Source organism: Helobdella robusta (genome assembly GCF_000326865.2).
Source record: "Helobdella robusta unplaced genomic scaffold HELROscaffold_13, whole genome shotgun sequence".
Classification (NCBI taxonomy): Eukaryota; Metazoa; Annelida; class Clitellata; order Rhynchobdellida; family Glossiphoniidae; genus Helobdella; species Helobdella robusta.
Window position 1 is genome coordinate 2,037,638 of NW_008703718.1, and position 24,168 is coordinate 2,061,805.

Consider the following 24,168-nt stretch of genomic DNA (forward strand, 5'->3'; position numbering starts at 1 on the left):
AATTTTACTATTTATTACCTGAATTAATTTGATTTTAAACCAAAATTTTTTTATATTATTAAATTATTTTTATGTTATTATTTCATTTTGAAATTTAAAAACACTGCAGACGAGAAGTTTGATGTGTTGATACTGGATGTGGACAACAAGGACCACACACTGCCATTCAGCAGTCCTCCCACTGCATTCATTGAAGATCAGTTGATTCACTCATACGCTCAGATCGTCTCACAAGATGGTTTGTGCTTCTTTCACTGTTTTTGCTATGGTGTTTATTGATTGATTACACCTCAATGTCAATAATGTAGATGGCGACAAGGTTTAACATTTATTTGAATACTTATATTTTATTTATACTTATTATTTTTTCCTGTTATAACAAACAACAATTCCTTTTAAACGGTTGATTAATAATTTGCACACAAAAAAATATTGAATTTTTCTTTCTCATTGAAATTATTCTGTTTTATATCAATATTTTTTCATCCTTTATTTAACTGTTGATGATTAACAGGAGTGTTCATTTTAAACCTGGCCACACGATGCCAAGAGAATCGCGACATGGTGATCACGAGGTTGAAGAAGCATTTTCAGCGAGTTTATTACACTTGTGTAGACGAACAAATCAACGAGATTGTATATTGTCTGCCTACAAAGTTAAAACTCGATACGAACAACGAAGACTTCATTAAATTTATCAAAAATAACTTAGAAGAGTTTAAAAAACGGCTTCAAACAATTGACAATCAGTATAAAAAACCTTTAGAGGAACTAAAGTTAATTAATATTAAATCAGCCTAATTTATTTTTATTAGTTATTGAAATTCTGGGCTTTGTATTTTTTTAGTTTTAACAATTCTTAACATTTTATAAATAAACCAACAAAATTGCGTCAAAATATTTCAGTGCATCTGTCTGGGCTTTGTATTTTTTTAGTTTTAACAATTCTTAACATTTTATAAATATACCAACAAAATTGCGTCAAAATATTTCAGTGCATCTGTCTGGGCTTTGTATTTTTTTAGTTTTAACAATTCTTAACATTTTATAAATAAACCAACAAAATTGCGTCAAAATATTTCAGTGCATCTGTCTGATCCCTAGCATAAATTTATAAATATTAAAAACAGAACCAAAATAAATTTTAAAAACATTGAATTAACATGCTATCCTATCAGGGCGTATCAAACAAGATTAGTTTGTTGTAGTTTGTTTATTGGAGTTTACGACATTGAGCAATAGCGTTAGGCCATTTGTTGCTGTGTTAGTGCCAGGTTCTTGTTCAACCTTTGTTGGTTTTGTATGCGTATTATCCGGATATCATTGCTGTATCGAAATATTACGTTATTAAATGTTACAGTGTATTGTTTCAATTAGATTCAAATTTTTGTGAAATTTATTTTCGGTGTGATTCCTACATTGTTAAATTAGCGCCGTGTAATCTGCTGCTACGTGATCTAATGATGGCGGAGAACGTAAGGCCATAAGCTATCAAATACAGGATGCTTTATTTCAAATGTATGGAGTTGGTAGATATGGAAGTGAGATATTGACGGGCTTGTGACACCGTTATTATTTTAACGTGATCTTCCAATAATTTAATGGTGAAATCACACCAAAAATAAATTTCACAAAATTTAAATCTAATTGAAACAATACACTTCAAACAAAATTTATTAAAAAAAAGCAATTTTTTTTATCGAGAGATATTTTCATAACGGCAGTGCTCAAATTAAGCATAAATAGATCGATTTAGTTGACCAAATTTGTTAACGGATGATTCATAACAGCGATAATAATAATAATAGAAATGACAAATGTAATGACAATCAACAAAATGAAACAAAAACATAAGAACGACAAACTCTAGATGTCGTCTAAATTCCTTCCACACGAAGCTGCTCACAGTAGCCACGCAACTCGTGGTCAGTATAAAGAGGAAACAGCAGTATATTATGTCGGATGTCGTCAGGGATTCCACATTGATAAAGTTTGGTGTTGTCGCTGTGATATTTTTTAGTGACATCGTTCGTTATACCTACACATAAGCTTTTCACAATAGTGCATTGTTCAGAATTAATTTGCGGTGAATGTTTTTTTGTATTGAGTAAAAAAATAGAGCTGAGTAAAATATTAATGGTTTAAAGTGTTAAAAATTAGTAGAAAATTCGTTTGTGAATTGCAAAGATCAATTTGGATTTTTTTGAAAAACTTTGGAAGAATTTCGCTAGCTTGTCAAGAGCAAATATTTTATAAACAAAATATTGGTAAAAATGAAAAAGGTTGTGCTCGGTAAAAACATTACTTCGCTTACCTGCTTGATCACAACATTCGTACATTAAAAAGTTGACTCAACTGTTGAATCGAAAGCGTGGTGGGGTGAGGCGTGTGAAGTTGCTTGACAGGAGAGCTTTCGTATTCGAAAGATCATTTCTGTTTTTTCTGATTTGTAGCAAATAATCAGGAGCCATGCTATGATTCGAAGATTCGTCGTTCAGATCATCTGTTATGTCGTCTGGTTCATTGCAGGAACATATTTGTATTTGCAGCATCAACAACAATGGTCGAATGCCTCTCATATTTTTACAACTAATTTCAGAAATAGAAATGGCATACAACTAAAAATAATTATTGTTCTATAAAATTTTGAGATTATTTTTCATATACACAAAAAACGCGAAGATGTTTTTATAACCCATTTTCTCTCGTTTTCATTTTTTAAAATTATATTATAATTATTCTTGTTGTTGTTATCATTAAAACGTAGCAGGGTGAGAGTGCTGCTGCGATGTCTGTAAATTATTTATTTTATTCACAACGAAAAAATTAGCGCATGATTTCATTCTATCGTTTGCATGCCTTCCCTGAATTGTTTCCATATTCTCCCTTCCATGTACGACGCGTCTCTCAAGAATCTTGGTTAACAGACTGCGAATCATTGGTTTCATCTTGTTCAATTCTTCAGTTAATAAATAATTTGGACCAAATAACTGTTTGTCATCTGTGAAATTTTGGTGTTTGGAAGAGGGATTTCTGCAATTTCGGATGATTGTTACACGCAACTGAGTACTTGCGACTCCATCAGATCCAATGCTCAACATAATGGTTGAACATTTAAAGTTACGAACTGAAACACGCATTTTAAAATAAATCTCTTAAATTGGACTTTTGCAACGTAACAAGCAATGCTTAAAGATTTGGTTGATGCAACAAATGTACATACAGTCAATATACAACTGATGCAACAAAGGAATCGGGTGAGCAGCGACCACGTACACAGAAACATCAACAGACAGCAGCAAAAGACTACGAAAACGAAAATAGAAACTATAGACTCTCATAAACATTTAAAAGCACCAATAAAGCAGCTGGAAAGCCTAATATTATGAACGTGTTAAATTAAACATGACATTTATACCAGGAGCAAAAATGTAGGCAATATCTGTGGAAAGGATCGGCTGGCCAGGTAGATTGAATAGACCGGCTTTCAACTTTTTTTATTAATTTTATGTCATAATTTATTTATGCAAGATTTCATTTCAAGTTTTTTTTTGTTCAACGCTAAAAAAATGTTTAATCAATTGCGAATGTTAGTTTAACGGTGAAATATGAACTGTGTGAAAACTGTGCTTTTGTATCAGAAGAATGAATGAATACAGCAAAAAAAATAAATAAAAAATTGAAAAAATTGTTATGAATTAATCAGAAAACATTGCGCAATCTCTGGAAACTTCTTATAACAACGATTGGCGGCTGGAGAATAAAATATTAAGTAAGAATAATTGAATAATTGAATGGCGTAACAAAGCAAATGAATAAGTGAAGCTAAGCTAACCATCAACATAATCATCGAATGTTTCACAATCTCCTAATTTATCTTTGTCGACAGTTGACTTGAAAGACTCGACAAAATTTTGTAGGCATTCTTGGTTGACGGCTGTTCAATAAAATTCATCATCTTCTTAGTTTAAAGACATTGCCATAACTTTTTAACAATGCAAGAAAATAAACATGTATTAAAAAATAATAATTTTAAATTGTGAAACGTTTGAAAAAAAAATTCCAATCAAAGTGTTTCCAGTAAAATCAGAATAAAATACTAACAGTGAATTAAATTGCATTTGTTAAGCAATGTTAGAAAAACGGAGTAGTAGTCGTAGGTGCAATTTCTGAATTCGGAACATCCTTAAATCAGAGTTTCAATTTACGTAGTTGTTAACTAACGCAATATTAATGGATACTTTATAAATGATTTCACATACGTACTCGGGAGAAAGTGCATAAGAAGGCAGGCAATCTGCACATAAACTGGTCCAGAGCATTTGTTCTCTTCCCCGAGAACAAAATTGCAGAGTATATCACAAACGGGTTCTGGCTATGAGAGAAAATGAAATAACAGAAACAAAATTAATTTCATGCCAAAACAAAGAAATAATTCAACAGTCTTATAATAAAATTGGAAAATGAAATTGAATGTATGCTTCATGAAACAACTACTTAACCATAATTGGCATTTATCATTTCAATGTTAATTGCAGTAAAAAATATTGTCCTACTGAATACTCAAGTTTAAACTGACTCAATCGTGAACATAATGTGAACACAAAACATCGCCATCCTAATCGCTAACCCGATAACCAGCTTCATCGTCTTCGTCGCCGCCGTCATATGCGCCACTAATGTCAAAAATCAAAAGACAGTCGATGACGAAATGTAAGAAACCTTGCTTCATCATGGTCAGTCTGGGTTCAAGCAAGTGACTTATGTGAGCGAAACCCATTAGTAGCAACAATACAACGCATTGTTTGCTGCATTCAAAATATTTTTTGTAAAGTTCATGCTCTTTTATCTTATCAGCTGTTGGATTATTTTGTATGCTTCTGAGAGGTTCACCTGATTTCTGCCCTGGTCGAACGTTTAGTGAGTTAGTTTCTGTCCTGACGTCACTGGACTCGCCTGTGCTTTCGAAGTCTAAAAATTGTGATAGGCATCCACATTCATTGTGTGCTATCAATATCTTCTGAGCATCTTCATGAATACTATCTTTAAACAGGAACATACTGAAATAATTAAAATGAAAAATTTTAACATCACCTGAACTAAATTAATTATTATAATTAATAATTAATTTTGTTCAGAATTAATTATTACAATTGATAATGGCAGTTTCATGTGACTGAACAAGTTGTAATATCATAACATTAACCCAGGTTAAGAAGACAGGCTTATGTTGGTTTCGCATGCTTAATCTCTCCTCATATAAACAATAAAACATGATTGCAGCAAATGTATAACACTAAAATGTGCATATGTAAAAAGGTAACAACGAAATAATGAGATTGATTACGCTTTTGACACACACGTACCATAACAAAAATTTTCATTTTGAATTAGTTAAATGATTATAATTAATACAAAAAAATAGGAAATTAAAAAAAAAACAGAAAATAATAACATTGGAAAGTCAAAAGTAACAAATGCAAAACTCACCAAAAATCCAGCCAAACAGGCAACCAGTCCATTACCACCATCTCATCCAGAGCCAAATTTTGAAAACTTACAAATATAGATATGTACTTCAGTGTCAGGAAAACTGGTACAAACTTGGTATAATGTTTCATATAAATTTAATCATTTAAATTTTCAGTTACTCAAATTTGTTAATTCAAAAATTGTTTATGGATATGAATGATAACAATTAAACAAATCAATTAATCCTCGTTCAGGATTTCAGTTGTATGGATTTAGTCGCTCAGATCAACATGTTGCATCCATCGAATCATCTTCATATCAGTTCGGAAAAGTTATCAATTTGGAGCCTATCACTGAGATGTACAACTTTGAGCGGAGTAACAGCGGAATGCTTGCTTCCCACTCCAGCTCTGCAGACCGAACACGGCCAGTGACCAGCAGTGACCAGGGGTTCAGCGGATTCGCCAGTGATCGTCGGTTTTGTCTTATCAAGGTTTACCGTGAGACCGTGATCGGCGAGCTGGCTATTCCACGCCTCAAACGTTCTGGTCCCATCCTGCTCCAAGGCCGCCGTCAGGACAATTTCATCTGCCTACATTACCTTCCAGATATCATCTGAGCATATTGACTTAGTTATTTCTTCCATCACCGTGATGAATAGCAGGGGACTAAGTATCGAACCCTGGTGTACACCAACGTTAACGTCGAACTTATCTAATTGAACAATTGAACAATCTCTAACGAAAAAATTTACTATAGCATGTGAATATCACTCAATGATAAACAAAAACCTCTCAACTCACATCCTCCTTGGTGAAATTTTTAGAAGAACATTCTCTGAGATATCGAAACATGATAAGGGCTACATTAAACAAAACACGTTTTACCCGAGGAACATGTTTTATCTTGCGTTTTTTGTCCATGCATTCTTTCAAGGACTCCTGAAACAGATGACCACAAGCAAGTAACATCGAAAAAACGTCGTCAGTCTGTTATTAGGATGAATTTCAAATTAATTTCATTCAAATTTTTTCATACTTTTCTATCGAAAGCTAATAAACAAACTGTAAATAAAACGAACAATATCCGATGAATCGCCCTCTATGTACATCTGCATTTCAATGCTTGCAAGTCTCAAGGTGAGATCATAGAAACGATAAAGTTCATCATTATCACATGGAGTAGCATCATTTTCTTCAAAATCTTCATCGTCGTCGTCATCGCCGTCATCATCATCTTTCCGGTACCTATCATTTCCACAGTCTTCGATATTTTGCCAGAGAAAATGACGAACGCCGAGTTTTGTGATTAGTCTACAGGAACAATCGATGGCTGTATGCTTCTCTTTTTTATCTTGAAAACGCATTAGTGCAATTGGTGAAAACAAATGACGAAACATCAATGATCCATGAGAACAACGCTACCGCAACAATCGAATACAAGCATATTATTGTTAATTGAAAAGGTTTATCATTAACATCATCAGTACACCTTCACTCTTTCCAATATCACACCACCATTCCCTCCCAAATCATACCGCCACTCTCTCCCACATTTCCTCATCTCTCTCCCCCACATCTCATCAGCATCTCACTTAGTTTACTGGCCAGCATGCCAAAGAGTCCTTGCCTAAACTTTACGAAAAAAGCATCCATCAACTCAGCGTCACATGCCTCAATCAGGTCTTTTAATTCTTCCACCAACCTAAAGGTCTTCATTGTCTGGTTTCAAATTTGAAAGTTCGAACACTCAACATTGGCTTAATAAATGGAGTGAGAAATAAATCTCTTTCTAAATATAAGGTGTTTCATTTAAATAAAATACGAATATAAACAAAAATAATAATCATAAAGTAAAATGACAAGTATCTTTCTAACAGAAACATCTAAAAAAATGTTAGATTCACCACACCATTCATACGAAAAAATTTCATAACGAAATAAATATAAATAACACACAGGCTTGCTTGGGAATGTCGTTTCCACAAGAAACATCATGAAATCTTCCAACAACAGACTTTTCTCCTTCAACCCAATTTCATGCATATTTTTTATTATCTCTATGACTGCCGGCCAGCCTTTACAGCAAACCACAAATTCTCATTTTTTTATCAAATGAATTTATTAGAAAGTATTTTAAAATACGAATAACAAAACAGGAAATAATTAAACAATGCGAAATATCAATTAAAAAATTAACAAACATCAAAGCTAAGCAGATACAAATGTTGAAATTTGTTATTTAATAAATTGCAATGATACAAATGTACCATGCTGTTGATCAGCGACCATCTTCTTGAAAGTTTTGAAAAATCCTTCATACTCAGGTTCAGTCAGCATGGCATGCACAGCTTCCACTGTTAGTGACATACCCTGTAAAATCTTTAGACCGCCATCCACAATGTACTTCAGTTTGTCATCAGTTTCATAACCCTCACAACTAACAGCAAATAAATATAATGCGTTATTTCAGAATTAGATCAAAACTAGCAACTAGCTGTTTGGCACATATTAACAAATTTTGATCACACATACACACACACACACATACACACACACACACACACAAATCATTCAAAAATTAAATGTTTATATTTTTGAATTGAACCTTATGGCTTCATATAAATTTTCATTCAGTGGAAGCAACATTTTTAATGATTCTTTTTTCCCAGTCTTAAAGAATCAAAAGATTAAGAATATTATTAAATTTTTTGTAAAACATGGAAAAAATTTTAAAAAATAAACCTAAATACAGCTAATACTAAAACTAAATAATGAAAAATGCAAGTTTTTTCTCCATTTCAATTCAATTCCTGATATAATTAAAAACTTGAAAACATATAAAACAATGGCTTAACATTATTTTTGTACAATTCTTTGTCCTTTCTTATAAGCATTTCTTACTAGTATCACAGCATCAGTATTAAATGTTTATTCCTAAAAAATAAAACTTAGTCATATAGAAATATCAACAAGCTTGTCAATTTATTCATGATTAAATAACTCATGACATCTAAATCACAAGTTACATAGAAAATTACTCAAATCTGTATTCAATAAAACAAGTTGATAGAAAATAAAAATATTTCATGAGAAAAAAAAATGAAACTGTAGGAGTTAGGTAGGAGAGGCATTTCAATATGTTCCTGGCCATAACAGGAGAAACAGAGCCATCTTGCATCAGTAACTCAACTAGTTTAAATAATTATTATTAATTAAATTATATGATTAGCAACAATTAAAAGAAAAATGAAAAAACTATGCTTTCATTAATTAGCTTAGTGTTTCCTTGAAATTATAAAAATCAATAAGAAGTTCATTTCATAATAAAATAATGGTAAAAATATACTCAATCCAAGTAAAGAAAAAAAGTATATGAATAATTATTATTAACTTAATTAATAAATAATAATAAATAATGAAAATAAACAATAGAAAACAAAAAAAGTTATTAGAATTTTAAAATATTATTATGTGAAATATGTTTAACAGTTTAACAATAAAAAAAAGTTATTATACATCACATATTATATACAGTTTGTTTTAATGCAACACAATATTAAATTAACCTTCAATGCAAAGATTGTTGACAGACTCAAAATAGCTAGGGTCAAGAAAGTCAGCAAGCTTCTCACTGTCAGAAGAATCACCACTGTCCTCCATAAAATGACTGTCCTCCATGAAAAAACTAATAAGAAACGACCATAAATTTAAAATAAAAATTAATTTCAATTTAAAAATCAATTTGATTTAAATTAAATTTGATTTAAAATTAAATAAGAATGATTGATTAATTTTATAATTAACCCCTTAACCTATGGCATATAAAATAACATATTTATATTTTATAATATTAAAAAAAATTGAAAAGAACATACATTTGGTTTTAAATTTAAATAAAAGAATTTTATTTTAAAAATTAAATATTTAATTTAGTATTGTGTATGTATTGTGAACCACTAAAAAACAAAAAAGACATATAAAAATGGTTTTACCTTAAACTGTAGTGAATAAAATCCAACAGTCCGGATGAAATTAAAAAGAACTCCGGAGTTGTTCTGCGTTTCTGTTTGAAATTATTGAGGTTCCAAAACATTCGCGAAAGACCTACGAAACAAGCGATAATTAGAAGCATGGGATTGATGATAAGTTGCTACCAAAGGCACGGTATAATAAAAATTTTTACAAAATCTTTGGTCGAAAACAGCTGATTGCTGTTGTTTTTGCTTCAAGATTATTGGTCTAACCGTGGTTGTAGGCAACTTGCAATCTCCATAAGATTTTTCCAAAAGTCTCTTGTGTTGAGATAAGTCTGGTTGTTAATGCATTTGAAGAGGCAAATGGAAAATGAACGGAAGGATGACAATTATGATTTGTAGCTAATGAGGAGAGAATGCTATGGCCGAACAGAAGTTGTCCATGTGTTCGTCTGCGAGATCTTGGTAGTGTTTGTTCTGACTGATTTATTGTAGGTATGGGAAGAGGCCATTCATCGAGTAAAACTGTTCAATAAATCAATCAATGATCCTCCTTTGTCCATCGGGTACCGTCGAGGCAAATGGTGTACATCTATGCATGCTTTTTACATTTATTTTTTCCTTTTTTCTTTCCAAAAACCTTTTCTGTTTTTGGCCAGTTTTATTGAGTTCAGAATACTAACACCAGTCCATTCAGTAATGTCATCTATCCATTTCTTTGCAGGTCTACCAACTTTTTTCTTCCAATCTCTTTTCCTCGTTAGTACTATCTTAATCAATCTGTCTTCTCTCATTTTACAAATGTATCCAAAAAATCCCAATTTTCTTTCTAAAACTGTTGCTTGTTACGAATGAATGGAGTCTATGTTATATATATATATATATATATATATATATATATATATATATATATATATATATATATACATATATATATATATATATATATATATATATATGAATTCTACAGAATTGTTGGAATGCCAACATATGACATATGATGTATATATGTAATAAACATATATGTATATATATAAATAATATAATAAAAATTTAATTATGAAATGTAGGAAATGTATTTAAAAAATAAAAATAATAACTTCTGCTAGTTCTGTGCTAACTTAACTTCGTTCGGGTTAGCCTATTGGGTTTGTTTATTTTTCGCAAAAAAAAAATGAAGTTCCAAATGTTCTGATTTTCAAAGTTGACACAACTGCTTCTCACAAAAATGACATGTAAGTGTTATTTTAATTTATTTTATTTTCGTTTATTTTGATTTAACTCTCATTCTATTTCTCTGGCTCTCTCTCCCCTCTCTTTTTTTCCAAATCAGAATTTAAAAAAATAAAAAATATAATAAAAGTTGAAGAAATGAAAAAATAAACAAATTTGTGGATAAAATTACTCAAGAAAAAATTATTTTGAAGTATTTTTCTTGGATTATTTATTCAATAACCATCAACCAAGAACATTTTTATTTTAATTAAATTTTAATTTTATAATCAATTGATTAATTAATAATAACAATATTTATTTAATTTTAATATTATTAATTATTAATTCAATATAAAATATTGTGAGTTTAGTTTTTAGTTTTATTCTAGTTTTACACATAAAATATTAAAATATAAATAAAATGAATTAATAATAAATAAGTTTTTCATCCCATTTTGATCATTAGCTTGTTGCAGATGCTGCACAGCCTTTCAACCAAGATATAAAAAGTTAGTGGACAGCATCTTCCCAGCTGATCCAAAGGTTCCAAAATCAAATTGCTGTCTTTTAAATAATTAATTAAATTTTTATTTAATTTCACTTTTAAACAGGATGGGCTGGTGAAGAGTAACATGGATAAGTTGACATTTTTTGCTATGAAGAGTCCTGATAAACTGGATCGAATTGGAGAGTATTTAGCTCAGAGGTTAAGTAGGGACATCTACAGACAGAGATATCCGTAATTTTTGCTTCTATTTTTCTTATTAGAAATTAATTTTAAGATAAATACTTAATTGGTAATTTGAAAAGGTTTTCCTATTCAAACTTTCATATTAAGTTGCTTTACATTTACAATTGTCTCTGGAACGATGTAATACTTAAAAGATGATTCTACAACCTTTGAAATAGTTACGTGTTCATAGCAATGGAGGCTCTGGATATCCTTTTGGTAACCTGCCACGCTCAGTCTCTGAATTTGTTTGTCGAGAGTTTTCTTAAAATGGTTCAGAAACTGCTAGAGACATGTGAACCAAGTCTGCAAACACTGGCCACAGCTTCTGTTAGTGCTTATACTGATTTTAATAGAAAAAATTCATTTGTGTCGACGAGTCTGCGAAAATTGTTAGCCTGTCTTTTGAATTGTTAAATTTTTCACCATTGATTAGTTTGTGAAGTTTGCAAACATAGAGGAAGACACACCATCGTACCATCGCAGATATGACTTCTTTGTATCACACTTCAGTGCTCTCTGCCACACGAAGGAATCTACCACCAATGATTACATCAAGTTGATTTTTTTGCTCTCACTTCAATTTTTTGTATATTTTTGGTTGATTGATTGATTGATTGATTGATTGATTGATTGATTGATTGATTGATTGATTGATTGATTGATTGATTGATTGATTGATTGATTGATTGATTGATTGATTGATTGATTGATTGATTGATTGATTGATTGATTGATTGATTGATTGATTGATTGATTGATTGATTGATTGATTGATTGATTGATTGATTGATTGATTGATTGATTGATTGATTGATTGATTGATTGATTGATTGATTGATTGATTGATTGATTGATTGATTGATTGATTACATCAAGTTGCTTTTCATGTGCTTACTTCAATTTTTATTGTGTAACTTTGAAAAAAACCGTAAAATCTTAATTAATCTTTTTTAGCTTATGTTATCAAAGAATAATAATTACTATTTATCTGTTAATGTTAATTTCATAAAAAGGAACTCAATTTAATTCAGCACCTATGTTTAATTTCTAGTTTAATTCATTACATCTTTACACACATACACAATATAAATACACAACATACACATACAAACGCCAACATATACAATATGCATGTACATACATATACAGCTTACATATACATATGACATAGATAAACAGCATAAAATCCATACAATACAACACACATGCCTGTACTAGATTGAGAGTATCTGGTTTGCAAGGCTTGCACGGAGTCATTCGTAAGACAGTGTCAGACGAACTACAGTGCAACATTTGGAAACCACAACACATGGATAAGATCATCCCTTCTCTACTTTTCAATATGCAAGAAACGTCAAGGTTTCCTCATTGATTGATAGTTGGCTGACTGATTGGTTGAGTGACTGGTTGATTGATTAGATGTTTAAAATATTTCAATTTTTTACATTAAATTCCAATGTTTATTGTTTTTATTCTCAAAGTAGGAATTCCACATTGGAGCCAGAAAGTCCAAAAGATGAGGAGAATCCGGCTTATGTTGCTGAAACTGTTTTCAGAGATTTTGTGTGCAGAGCATCTTATGGAAACATCAGCTCTGTCATAAAACCTGTCCTAACGTTCGTTTTTTTGTTTTTTGTTTTTTTTTTAATGATTTAATGTTTAAATTTTTTGTTTATTCTGTGCTCTTCCTGTTTTTCAAAGTTCTAATTTTTTTAACATTTCATCTCATGGCATATAATTTCATTTATTTCTTAGTCATAAAATTCAAATTAATGCATTAAATTGTTCACAGTCACCTTGACAACCACAACCTGTGGGTCCCTAATGACTTTGCAGTCAGGTGTTTTAAGATCATCATGTATTCAGTCCAGGTGGGCTCTCCTTTGATATACTTGCATGTTTTCTGCTGGTTTTGTTGCTTTCTTGTCCTAATTAATTAGCGTTATTCATCTGGAAATTGAGATGGAAGTTATGCTTATAAACAGTTGCATGTTATTTTTAAATTACCATTTTTTGCTTGATTATTTGTTTAGTAATATTTATCAAATTTTCATTCATCTATGTGTAAATTACTGAAGTACACTTTTTTAATATGTTTATGTGCTCTTGATATACTTCATTTTATTTTAAAATGCTGATAGCGCATAAAACGTAAATTACATTTTTAAAACAAATCCTGTGTTGTGGTTGCAGAGATCAGATTCTTGCATATCACACTCTTGTATATACAAATATGTCTATACAAATGCATACATACACTTACGTGATACACATACACATTGGCATGTGTATGTGTATCACACATACACAATAGCACACAAACTCATACATATGGGAGCGCATGTACACACACACACACACATACACACACGCATACTCACACACACACATACATAGGCCCAGTATGGTTACATGGTAGTTCAGATGCTGATGAGTCACTTGGATGAAAATAGCAAGGAATATGCTAAAATCAAGGTTGACACTCTATATCATGGTTTATATAAAATTGGATTTCATGCCTATGTGTGAATTTGTACACACCAGTTTACATCTTTTTGCCATTCTTTTTTATATTCGAAACATTTTTTTTCTAATATAGTTATTTTTAAATACGTTTTGTTTCTAGGCCAGTATTGTAGATGTTTTATCAGAGACAGTCCTCATATCAGCTGGTGGATCGATAGGTTCATTCTTTACCTTTCCAGTTGCGATCAAACTATTGTACCACAATAGTTGAACATTCCCACCAAACACATAATACAAAGAAACACCACATCATACATATAAGCTATTCAATAGTTTACTAGCTTTGGACAGATAGCATAACATATGTTATCTGAGCCAACACTTAAGAATATTCATTCGTCATCATAATTATTTTTGATGTCATCACCACCATCATTGCAGGACCATCAGTGCTTGAAGTGTTCAACACGTTACTGCGACATTTGAAAATTTCTGTTGATACAACAATCAGGGAAAGGCAGAAGGCAAACGAGGAACGACATTTTCAAGAAGCTATTGTCAACACTATTGGTTAGCTTGTTAACTGGCTGTAGTTTGTTGGTGGTTTGTTTGGTTAGTTGGTTGGCTGGCTGGCTATGTTTGGTTGACTGGCTGGCTATGTTTGGTTGACTGGCTAAGGCTGGTTGATTGTTTGATTGGCCTTATGATTGGTTTGTTATTGGTTAGTGCAGTTTTTGTTGTATGGTTTGTTATTTCTGTAGAGCTATGGCCTAGTTTGATTGGGTTTGGACTGCAATGTTTAGTAATAGTAATATTTTATATATAACTTGATAAAAGGCAGCATAGAATTTAAATGCAAATTAATCTGTAAATAATTTGCTCATACAAAAATTTTTGAAGGCGTTAGTTGACCTTCCGACCAGTTTGCAGTAGAAAGCTTTTGGCTGTAGTAATAAAAGTATTTATTTCTTGCCTAATAACTTTTATGTGAAGGTGGTTTTGCCAACAACTTACCGGATTACCAGAAAATCGAGATAATGATGTTTGTGATGGGCAAGGTGCCTCTACCTTCAGACAAAGATAAAGAGTTTGTTCTTATTTTTTCATATTTTGTTTTTAACTTTTTTAAATTTCAAAATGTTTTGAAAATTTGATTATTCTAAAATAGTTATTGTAGATGTTCTACAATGGTTTAAAATGTTAGAAATGTTTTGAAATTAAACAGTGCATCTGATGTTATGCTACAAACGATGCTGTTGAAAAGTCTTCTTAAAGTTAGTAAGGAATCTTTTTTAGATCATTGTTTTTTGTTCAGCTGTGTCTGTCCTAATTTATTTCTTCTGTTAATATATAATTTCCAATTAATTTTCACCATATAATTTAAAAGCTGATTTTTAAGATAAAGTGGTTATAAAAATGTTGGTTTCAATGTTGAACATGCTAGGTGGCCACAAAGTACAAGACAATATCCGTGCCAAATGCACTACCCATCTCGTTCTTGGACCCCCTCCTAAAAATTTCTCTGGTGCAAGATCCAGGAATAAGAAGATTAGTGCAGGAAATACTGCATACTTTGATTGACAGACATGAAAATCTTTCAAAACTCAGAACTGTTCAGTTAGTTTAAACCTTGATCTGCAATATTCATAATTATTTTCTTCATATAAATTTCGTCAACAATATTTTTCAATAATTTTAAATTTTCAAGAATATTCTCTGATATCAAAGCCACAGCGCTTGTAATAAAGAAACCTCAAAAGCAGGATATATTATTCATTAAAAAGGTGGGTATTTAGTATGCTTATTTCGAGTTATTATAACTAAATCAATAAATAGATTTTTAAGAATGGTTTTTATTCAGATAGCTTTTTGAAACGTCAGTTTGATGGTTTTGTTTTGAGTTATTTTGATTGCTTACCATTATTTACTGTTATGAGTTATTTTGATTTTACATTTCTTTCATTTTGTTGGCCTTTTGAATACATTTCAGAATGGGTCAAACATATATTGGCATCTACATGAAAATACCTGTTTCCTCAATAACAAGGTTATAAGATGGGTTCTCTTATTTCATTTTTTCAAGTTTAAACAAATCTACCTGGTGACAAATAGTTAACTAATTAAATTATTAAATACATCTCACATTGAGCATGAAGTAATTTTTATTTTTAATAACTGATTTGTTAAGTTGATTATATTCTCAATAGTTCCTTATTGTTTCATTTAATATTATTGAAAGTTAGTCTGGGAAGTCTATTTTAGGCAAGAATAATAATTTTTTACATTAGGGTTGTATCTGTAGTTGCAGGAAGATTGTTGCAGATACCATAATTTTGGTTGTTAAGCGTGTTGATCACTTTGTCTTGAGACTTCACTAGATTTAAAGCCGAGACATTCAATTGTGCACACTGAACTCATAAAGATGATAAGATAAATTGAAGGTTTTTGATATATTGATGTGAACAGGTTGATAATTTTGAGAGCATCTACATAACAATGGTCTTGATATATGTGGAGATGGGAGCCGAAGACGTACTGGTTGATCTGATTAGGCTAGCTCTTGAGATACAAGTTGGTCATTCTCATCTTCATCCGTCCTCATTATCAGTTTTGTTAAAATTTTCTTCACGGATTTTTATTTCTGATTTATCAATATACACTCCGCAATTTACATATCTATGGTGATTGCACATTAAAATTTGAACGTCTTTGAATACTAACCTAATAAAAACAAATGAAACATTCCTATCCCACCCAAACGCACAAATTCAGAACACGGCACTTACCGGCAATATTCCAGTGACTCACAAGTGTGCCATGCATGCGCTAGTCGCTGCTTTCTTATCCATCGTCAGTCTGGCAGCTGATCTGAGTCCACTGACTAAATACATATCACAGGTAGGCGAATGTTTTCTTTTTGAAACTCTTTTTATACTCTATATCATTTGTTTTTTATTACAAGATTTTTATCCTTTTTTTGTTAGTTAATGTCTGGTATTATTTTTTTCATCTAAATGTTCGTATCTGATCGTCAAGTCGATTCTTCAGGGATAAATTTTATTTTTTATTTGTAATGCTTTTTTCAAATTATCTGTGATTATGTATGTTATTTTGTTGGGATTCGTTCTACACAATCTATTGAATGTTAAAGGTAAATGATGAGTACCATCTATTCTCATCTATTCAGTGCTGCTTGACACACACACACACACGCAATAAAAACAATAAAGGTAATACAAGAAAGAAAGAAGAACGCACCTTGCTACCTGCCTAGTGTGGCATTCAACAGATCAAATACGTCTGCTAGGTCTGTTGCAGCAGTTATGTGTTGTTTCTTTTGGTTGTTGCTGTTTGCTTCTTATATTGCTTCGTAGGAGCGTAGGTTTTCCTTAGTATTTGTCTTATTAATATCTTATTCATAAATTTGTTACCATTCAATATGTTAATCATTGTAATCATTATTTGTATGTTTTTTGTTATCACACTGTCGTATTATTGTTATTCTATTAACCTTTCCCATCTCTCATTGTCAATTCATCATCATTCTATCATCACTTTTCACCGCACCTACGTCCTTTTACGTCTACTTTTACGTCCTACCTCGGGGAACCGGGTCTCTGGGCGCAAAACGAAGATTGAATTGATTGATTGACCGCACCATCTTCATTACGATATTACTTTTTATCACACCATCTTCAGCTACCCGTCAGACAGTGCAATGAAGGAAAGCTGGCTGTTCAATGTTGACGTCATATCTGAAAAGTTAAAATCACAAGGTTTCGAAGTTTCCAAGTTGAACGCTGCACTCGTGTCTAGGCCTGCCTCCGTTGGTAAGTACTGAAGAGTTTTACAAGTTTTCAATTTGTTTTTTTTCTAAATTTCTTATGCCGACATCCGTATCATTGGGTTTGTAATTGACATTGGTTTTCATTTATATAATAACATTTAAGTAAAGTATTTAAATACGCAGAAGTTCAATTTAGAAACAATCATTTCGCATAACCACGCGAGCATATAGACAGCTTCTCTTACATATTCATCAATATACATCATAAAAACACACAAACTGATTTAGTGATACAAGATACTTCTGGTAGCCTGAGTGACATACATTCCATCATTGAACCCGACAGTCCATCTTCTACACCAGGAATGGGAAAGGTGGGTGTGTTGTCTGCTGCTTGCTGACTGGCACCTTGTTATTATTTATCATAACGTGTCATCATTTTTTTTGTCATTTTTTTCCCAATTATTCATTATTATCCGCCGTCGTTTTAGATTGTCTGTGTTTGTTTGATGTGTGTTTTGTGATGGTTGGTTTTTCAGTAGGTTATACATTCATTCACATGATTTTTCTTGCTGACACGTGCAAAAAATATATTACAAAAACGAACTATGCAAAGAAATTGATTTGATGCAATAATTTGGTTGAGAGATGTACACTTCACGTTTGTAGTTTATTTTGCTTTCTTTTACACCTGTTTTTTATGTGGATCTATAAAATCATAACCAATCTTGACCTTCTGCAAACATCACAGAAAGCTTTCTTGGGTGACATAACGTTTGAATCGATGAAAAAATTACTTGGCTAGTTCTATTTTTTTTTTTTTAATTTTAAGGAAAAATATATTTTTGTTAACTATTTTTGCAAAATTAAATTGAAACCGCAATACGATAACACCTGTTTGTCGTTACAATTTGTGGCAATGAAATTTTATGAATTATAATTTTGTGAGCTAAACTTCAGCCTAATCACTCAATCTATTAACTTTAATGCATAATTCATCAACCTAATCACAAAGTCTATCAACTTTATCACTTAATTTATCAACTCATCTAACAGAAGCAGACCCGGAAGCAGAACAAAGTGAAAAAATTCGCCAGCAGAAGATATATGAATCTTTTCGAACGGGTCCTTTTGAGGAAATTGTGGCTCGATCTGAAGCTAAAGTACCAATATTTTTTCATTTTGTTTTCAAATGTGTTTTTATCGTAGCCGTATCGTAATTAAGATAGTGAAAGAAAGTTTGTACTGTACTCACAGTTGATTCTGTTTTTATAGAGTTTGTGTGTTGATCTGAAAATCTTAAAATTATTTAATTTTCACAAGAATCGATGGTCAAATTATAATAGTTATGTTAATAGTTCATACAAATTTTTTTTGGCAATCATGTTTAGTAGTTTTAAAGAATTTTGAAAATATGAAACTTATTAAGATTGAAGATTTAAATAATTTCCCCAACAGAATAATTTTTTCATCCTTCATACAGAATCAAAAATTTCAGAAACGCTTGAACGAGATATTGGATTCAATCGGAAATTCCACAGAAACTTCATCGCCAAGCAAATTCAATTTGAGTCACGGTGGTGAAGATGGCGAAGATGAGGACCCATTTTTGTTCAAGTCAGCAACCAGCCATGAACTGAACTTTCCGCAGCTTTTTGTTTATTGATCAGTCAGTCAAGTCGCTTCTGTAATTCTTAATTATTCAAAGTTTCAAATTTTCACTACTCGTTGTTTTTGTTTCTTTTGTCTGTCTGCGTCGTGTCATGTCATTGATACTATTCTCTTATTTTGTTATATTTCATAAAGTTGTTGTTACTTGCATATTGCATTGTTTTGTATTTTCTTGATTTTAAATTTTTCTGTCGGTAGATATATTTATTCATCGTTTATTAAATGTTAAACGCAGTCTTTTATGACATACATTTTACAGGTGGTAGTCAGAACGAATTAACTTTAACATTTAGAAATGATACAACTTTTAATTATTTATAAATTAATGACACGGACTGAACGCGCACGTTTATATTTTTATGTGTGCCTCTATGTGCTTCGTTGTTTAACTTTTTTGTGATTTTGTGTTTATTCTCTGTAAGTGTATAACCTGTTGTACGTGTAGTTGGTTTCAATTTTCGTGCACTAAATCCACTTTTTATGTGTTCATATATGTCGTTTGTGTCTAGATTTAGCGCCTATGATGAAAAGACGTAATTAGACTTCTATCTCATTCAACTGATTGCGCCGCTTTTTTTAAAAATTAAAGTGTTTAAGTTTTATTACAACCGGATGTTAGGAATTAGAGCTTAAATATAAATTTAAAATACGTATGTAAATTGTTTGTGAATACTTTTACAAATTGGGGTTGATGACTTTTTCATTTATTTAGTTTTTGATTACGCGTTCGCTTTGTGATTGCAATATAATTTTATACTCACATATTCGTTTATTCAGTTCGTTTTATTCATTGATATAATTTTAACTTAATCCTTGATTAAATTGTGAATTGTGTTTGATTTCTATAGTTATTATTTTTAAATGTAGATGTGATATTTGTTTAAAGCTGTATTTTTTTATGCTTGTAGATACGAGCTTGCATCCAAAGGCAATATCAACCATGGCGTGAATGATGAAGTGTGCAATTCAAAACTATTGTACAATGTCCATTTTTTCCTAGTGTGTTTGTGTTGTTTAAATAAAGTGTAATAAAACTTCAGTCGCTTAAAACTGATAATTTGCTCTATACGTTATAAAATATGGGCATTTTTTTAGCAAAATCAAAAATTTCCTTCATGATAGCTGATGTTATAGGTGTACGTCTGCTCTTCAACTAATGTAGTCAAGTATTTTTTTTACATTTCAGTCAAATATTTTTTCATTCGTCTCTGCAGTAACAGTTCAATTTCATAAAAAAATTTGAATGGCGTTTTAAAGTTCACAGAAAGGCACAGTTAAATTTACGAAAATAAATATAAAATGACGGTTTTGACTTCAACAAGAAATTTGTTTCTTAAAGTAAAACGAAATGAATTTTGGACAACTGATGAATAAAAAGATATGGTGTATTTTGTTGAAATAAAATTTCACGAAAGCCAGTGAAGATTAATGACGGCATCGTATGTTATCATCGTTTTGATTGGTTGACGATCTAATCTTTTCATGCTCTCGTCTCCAAAGTGATTGGTTGTACGTTCTAACAAAATTGAGGTGAGCTGATTTTAAAAACAAAAACAACTCTTTCATAATTAACTCTCTGTCTTTATATAAATTTAAAACCATAGATTCATTAAATGAATTTCATTTTCAATATAATTTTGTTGAATAAAATGATTTTATTATCGATTTCAGTGTTTTTAATTATTTCTATTTTTATTATCTATAAAATCACTTGCAACATAAAGGTTAATTAAAAATATGATTGTTTTATCAACAATGTAGCAAATGTTACATGCACTTTGAAATATTAAAAACGTGTTTGTCGTTTGATGAAAAAATGCGTCTTGCTCATGTACACCTATTCTATTATCAATTACTATATTAAAAGTAATAGCAATTTTTGAAACCGTTCGTTATAGAATTGATTGTAATATTTTGATTGCTAATTTATCACAGCTGGTTGCAAAGAAGTCAACTTGCAATGGATTTTGTGTAGCGCTGAATTACGATTGTGATGTGGTCATAGTCGGGTCTGGAGTGCTTGGATCGGCACTGGCCACTGTTCTGTCGAGAGATGGCAGGAAAGTAATTGTGGTGGAAAGAAATCTGAAACAACCAGATAGAATTGTTGGTGAACTTTTACAGCCTGGTGGTTGCAAGGCTTTGAACGAACTTGGATTGGGAGGTTTATGTTCTCTAATGTTGATGCTTGTGACATAAAATTTGTTTTTTGACGTTTTGTTTCTGTTCAATCAATCGTTGTGATTTATGTAGTGTTCTGCGGCTTTTTACAACATTTGAAAATGGCAGTACACTCATTTGCATTCGCATAGGCACGTGGTAAGACATTATAAAGACATTACATTAGCCTTTAACAGAGGAAGATATTTTGCGTTGAAACCTAGGTAGGTAGGTAGTTCATTGACACGTCATCCTACCATAAAATAAACTTTTATATTAATATTGCATTTCACCTTCAAATATTTGAATTTTAAAATCAAATTTGTAGCTAGCAACGTTAACAAAACGTTTGAAATACATTCGTGATATAAGTTTGCCTCTTGTTAACAAATTGAGTGTGAAAGACTAAATCATTGAAACGAACGAATCAATCAGAATGTTTGGAGAATATAGACGCACAACAAATACTTGGCTACGTAATTCACGACCATAATGAAGAAAGTTTAGGACTCAGTTTTCCGACGGATCATGAAGATATTAGAGGAGCTAAAGCGTTTGTTCACGGCCGGTTTGTACAGGCTCTCAGAAAAAAAGCTTTTGAAGAAAACAAGTTAACGATTTTTTCAATTAAAAATAAAAAATTAAAAACGTTTTAATTAATTTGTTAAATTGACTTATGATTGACAAATAGTCTGCTTGATTATGTAAATTTGCAGGAAACTTGTGAACGTTAACTTGTTTTCTTGCACGTTTGAGACACACAAAAATTATTAACGTAATTAACGTAATGAAAAATACCTTTTAATTTCTGTTAAATATAATTAACTTTAATAAATTTGTCAGTGTTACTTATGTAGAAGGCGTGGCCACTAAATTGATTGAAAGCGGTGAGAGTGGAATCGTTGAAGGCGTAATGTACAAACTAAAAAATGGCGCTGATCAAGTTAGTTGCTGTAATTAAACATTTCAAATTTTTAATTTTTTTTTAAATTGTAGATGTTTTATCAGATTTTTGAAAATTAACCTTGCAGAAGATATCTGCCAAATTGGTTATTGTTGCTGACGGATGTTTTTCAAGATTAAGAAAAAACCTTGTAAAGGAAATGCCAAAACTTGTTTCTACATTTGTTGGTTTGGAGCTCAAAAACTGCGACCAAATAAAACCAAACTTTGCCGAAATAGTTCTCACAGATCCTTCTCCAATCTTAATTTATAAAATCTCATCCACTACAACAAGAATGCTTGTTGATGTGAGGTCACAAAATTTACCGAAAGATATCAAAACTCATTTGAAGGATAAACTTTATCATCAATTACCTGGTTAGTAATTTTCAGCTAGGTCATTCAAGACATAAGTTACTTAAGATAATATTAAAACTATTTGTATTTAAAAATTATGCAGAGCATTTGCAAGAACCTTTCATAAGAGCTCTAGAAGAAGGAACGATCAAATCAATGCCAAATAACTTTTTACCTCCATCGCCAATTTTCAGAAAAGGAGCAATGGCGTTGGGAGATGCCATGAACATGAGACATCCAATCACTGGAGGTGGAATGACTGTTGCACTGTCAGATGCAGTGATGTTCACGAACTTACTGAGACAAATCCATGATCTCTCAGATTATGATTCGGTTTTGAAATTACAAAAATCTTTGCATTACAAGAGAAAAACAAACCACTCATTCGCGGTTAATGTGTTGTCGATGGCTCTCTACGAATTGTTTGCTGCAGAAAACAGTAATGATGATATAATTTGAGTGTTTATTTTTTTCATATTTTTATTCATTTAAAATTTGCCTATATTTAGAGTCTTTATGCCAACTACAGAAGGCTTGTTTTCAGTATTTCAAATTGGGAGGAGAGTGTGTGAAAGGACCAATCAATCTTCTTTCTGTGTACGTTCCCTCATATTTAGCATACCATTTTTTCAATTAAAATAAATTTTTTTGCATTACTTTTACAGGTTAAAACCGAGTCCATCATTACTGATATATCATTTTATTTCAGTTGCCTTATATGCAGTTTATTTTTCATTTTCGACACATTCGTTATTGAAGTTTCACAAGTGTTTATATGACTGCATTTGCGTTTTATCGAAAGCATTTTTCGTTTTAATTCCACTTGTTTGGTCAGAAATGAAAATTTATTTTACATTTACAGTTTAATTTGGAAAAAATTGATTAAATGTATACGGCAATTTATACCAAATAAATTCTCAAATGCAACCTAACTTTTCATTAAAAAAAACTTATGACAACCCAACTGAAATAAATATTCGTCAAAAACAGTTACAATACTATTATATTGATGAAAGCGTTAACACAATGCTCTACTTAATGAAAAATAAATCCTTAGTTGTAGCTATACATTTCATCAACATGTAATAGATATATATAATCACTTATTAGTAAGTTAGTTCAAATTAAGACTGTGAAATCAAAATATCTCGACGCTTTTAAATCATGAGGCTCTTAATTGATAATATTCAGTTATAGTCCACTATAGAACGATTTATTATCTCCAGTAAAGCAAACAAGGAGAAGAATACAAAACATTAGACTGTAAAGTAAAAATTTACATATAATAACTAATTAGGATACGCTAAATTATGCTGATGCGGCCTTATTGTTTTCTTTCATTTAAAAATTTGTTCTCTGATTATTTTTTTTCGTGCCTTTTTTTCAGGA

The 24,168-nt window shown here is 31.1% G+C and overlaps 3 protein-coding genes across 3 annotated transcripts in view; 2 read left to right on the top strand and 1 right to left on the bottom strand.

Annotated features, from left to right (window-relative positions):
- HELRODRAFT_186734 (hypothetical protein) overlaps positions 1-886 on the top strand; it is a gene marked incomplete at its 5' end in the record, with an annotated part of 6,838 nt that extends 5,952 nt beyond the window's left edge. Inside the window, 2 exons of the mRNA XM_009014211.1 lie at positions 110-238; positions 515-886. Coding sequence (XP_009012459.1) covers positions 110-238; positions 515-801 — 416 coding nt within the window. The 3' untranslated portion in view covers positions 802-886. The remainder of the gene's footprint in view (positions 1-109; positions 239-514) is intronic.
- Positions 887-6,755: 5,869 nt separating this feature from the next.
- HELRODRAFT_190476 (hypothetical protein) lies at positions 6,756-10,040 on the bottom strand (the record flags this gene model as incomplete). Its single annotated transcript, XM_009014212.1, has 10 exons — positions 6,756-6,825; positions 7,067-7,193; positions 7,431-7,549; positions 7,742-7,911; positions 8,080-8,146; positions 8,583-8,663; positions 9,041-9,159; positions 9,467-9,537; positions 9,719-9,783; positions 10,019-10,040. Coding segments are annotated over 10 exons (909 nt in total), but the record flags the coding sequence as incomplete, so codon positions are not given.
- Positions 10,041-10,589: 549 nt separating this feature from the next.
- Positions 10,590-23,238, top strand: HELRODRAFT_190477 (hypothetical protein; the record flags this gene model as incomplete). The annotated part of the gene is made up of 29 exons (XM_009014213.1): positions 10,590-10,683; positions 11,130-11,206; positions 11,275-11,369; positions 11,573-11,723; positions 11,830-11,951; positions 12,615-12,755; positions 12,881-13,012; positions 13,189-13,267; positions 14,023-14,080; positions 14,304-14,419; positions 14,763-14,784; positions 14,856-14,949; positions 15,088-15,136; positions 15,307-15,479; positions 15,571-15,646; positions 15,853-15,909; positions 16,329-16,433; positions 16,635-16,760; positions 17,093-17,169; positions 17,562-17,692; positions 17,938-18,027; positions 18,706-18,812; positions 19,133-19,266; positions 20,229-20,319; positions 21,256-21,484; positions 21,916-22,048; positions 22,324-22,423; positions 22,512-22,800; positions 22,883-23,238. Exons 1-29 carry the CDS (start codon positions 10,677-10,679, stop codon positions 23,236-23,238), a joined length of 3,417 nt encoding a protein of 1,138 aa, XP_009012461.1. The 5' UTR covers positions 10,590-10,676.
- Between the last annotated feature and the right edge of the window lie 930 nt (positions 23,239-24,168).